Source organism: Lottia gigantea (assembly GCF_000327385.1).
Source record: "Lottia gigantea unplaced genomic scaffold LOTGIsca_7821, whole genome shotgun sequence".
Taxonomy (NCBI): Eukaryota; Metazoa; Mollusca; class Gastropoda; family Lottiidae; genus Lottia; species Lottia gigantea.
Window position 1 is genome coordinate 1 of NW_008710607.1, and position 1,623 is coordinate 1,623.

The following is a 1,623-nucleotide window of genomic DNA, read 5'->3' on the forward strand; positions in this document are numbered from 1 at the left end:
TTGTGCCAAGTAATTTGCCCCACCCCCATTGCCCACTGTATGGTGTTGTCAGTCTTCAGTAACCAAACAGGAACAGGAAAGTAAAACTCTATTTTAGTTGTAGTTCGGACACTGAAGCTCTTTCACAATAATTTCGCATGATTCTTGCTGTGCAATTTGTCCTTTTACCAGACAATTCCACTCATTGTCCACTGCATTACGTTACCCGTATTAATTAGGCCAATCAGAGAGAGAACACAGGACGCAAAATTTCATTTATTTTTCGACCCTATTTCAGTAACCATTTAATGAAAACTCTTCTGAAACACCTAATGGAATTCAGCACTTGGCCTCTTCTTTATATTATTGTAGACGAACTGGATGTGAGATTTGATTCTCAAAGTAATACGTGTTCGCTGAAATCTTAACATTCTAGAAATTTCATCTTATTTCAATTTAAATTAGGCCTACAGAATTCTGGTAGAAAACTGTAGTCACTTCCTTAAAAGTATGGTTTAATTGCAAACGGACTGAATTTCAGAATTTCATTTTAGAAATGATACTAACAGCTGCAAACCTTTACATGCTATTTCCAGTAACAATTCTAATAGAAAATCTGAGGGGTTTTTTTTACGAGAAAAGGAAGAAAGTCTTGAGTAGAAAGAGATTATTTTCTAATTTCATCTTAAAGACTCGGAACTAAAAAAACAGAAAAAAACGAAAAAAAAAAAACACAGAGTAAAAACTTAAAGATGACAAGAATAAATTAACACTTTCATTTCAATCGACAGATTAAATTCTTTGCTGATGGCAGAAAACGATGAGCTGGGTTTTCTTTTTTCAATCAGAAATTATAACAGGCCTATCCTTGACTCAGATTAACGACGAACATCCATCAATACGACAATTCTCTCATACAGAGTTGTCGTTCCTTGCAGTCTTTCATACAGAGTTGTCGTTCCTTGTAGTATATCATACAGAGTTGTTGTTCCTTGCAATCTCTCATACAGAGTTGTCGTTCCTTGTACTACGTCAAAACTCTAACTACGGACCTGACGTCACTATGGCAAAAGCTGCTATAGACCTTTTCACGATAAAAGCCGCGCATGCGCATAAATACCCTTGAGTGGCAAGCCGTCTGTTTACATTCGATACAAGATGGCGTCCATCGATAAATTGAGAAAATTGAAACTAACTGATTTGAGAGTTCTTGCAATCGAGAAAGGGATAGATGCCAATGGTAAAAAGAAACAGGAGTTGATAGAAGACTTGTTAAACAGCCAGGTTCCAACTTCGGTTTTGACACCCGTACATAACCAGTCAACACCCGTCATCAATCCAACGCCAACCAAGTCTGCCACCAACGTCAACGATAAAGAGAACCTGCCTCCCTTTCATCGAGTCAAATATCTGCCGCAACTACCTTACGTAAAAGTTTTGTTTACGATGATTTACGATTTCCTGATAACGAGAGCAACAGAGTCAGGTGGAAGTGCTAATAATTTTAAAGGACTTGACAAGGCAGTCAAACACCATGATGCAGGAGACGTGAAAAACATTTCACATGCAAAGGTACGTAATCGTCCAACTAATATATGACATCAATTGTTTATGGTAGTAGATCTAGATCTTCAAAGCATAATG

At 37.3% G+C, this 1,623-nt stretch overlaps 1 protein-coding gene across 1 annotated transcript; it reads left to right on the forward strand.

Annotated features, from left to right (window-relative positions):
• Positions 1-1,137: 1,137 nt before the first annotated feature.
• On the forward strand, positions 1,138-1,551 carry LOTGIDRAFT_176943 (hypothetical protein; the record flags this gene model as incomplete). The annotated part of the gene is made up of 1 exon (XM_009066627.1): positions 1,138-1,551. A coding segment is annotated over one exon (414 nt), but the record flags the coding sequence as incomplete, so codon positions are not given.
• Between the last annotated feature and the right edge of the window lie 72 nt (positions 1,552-1,623).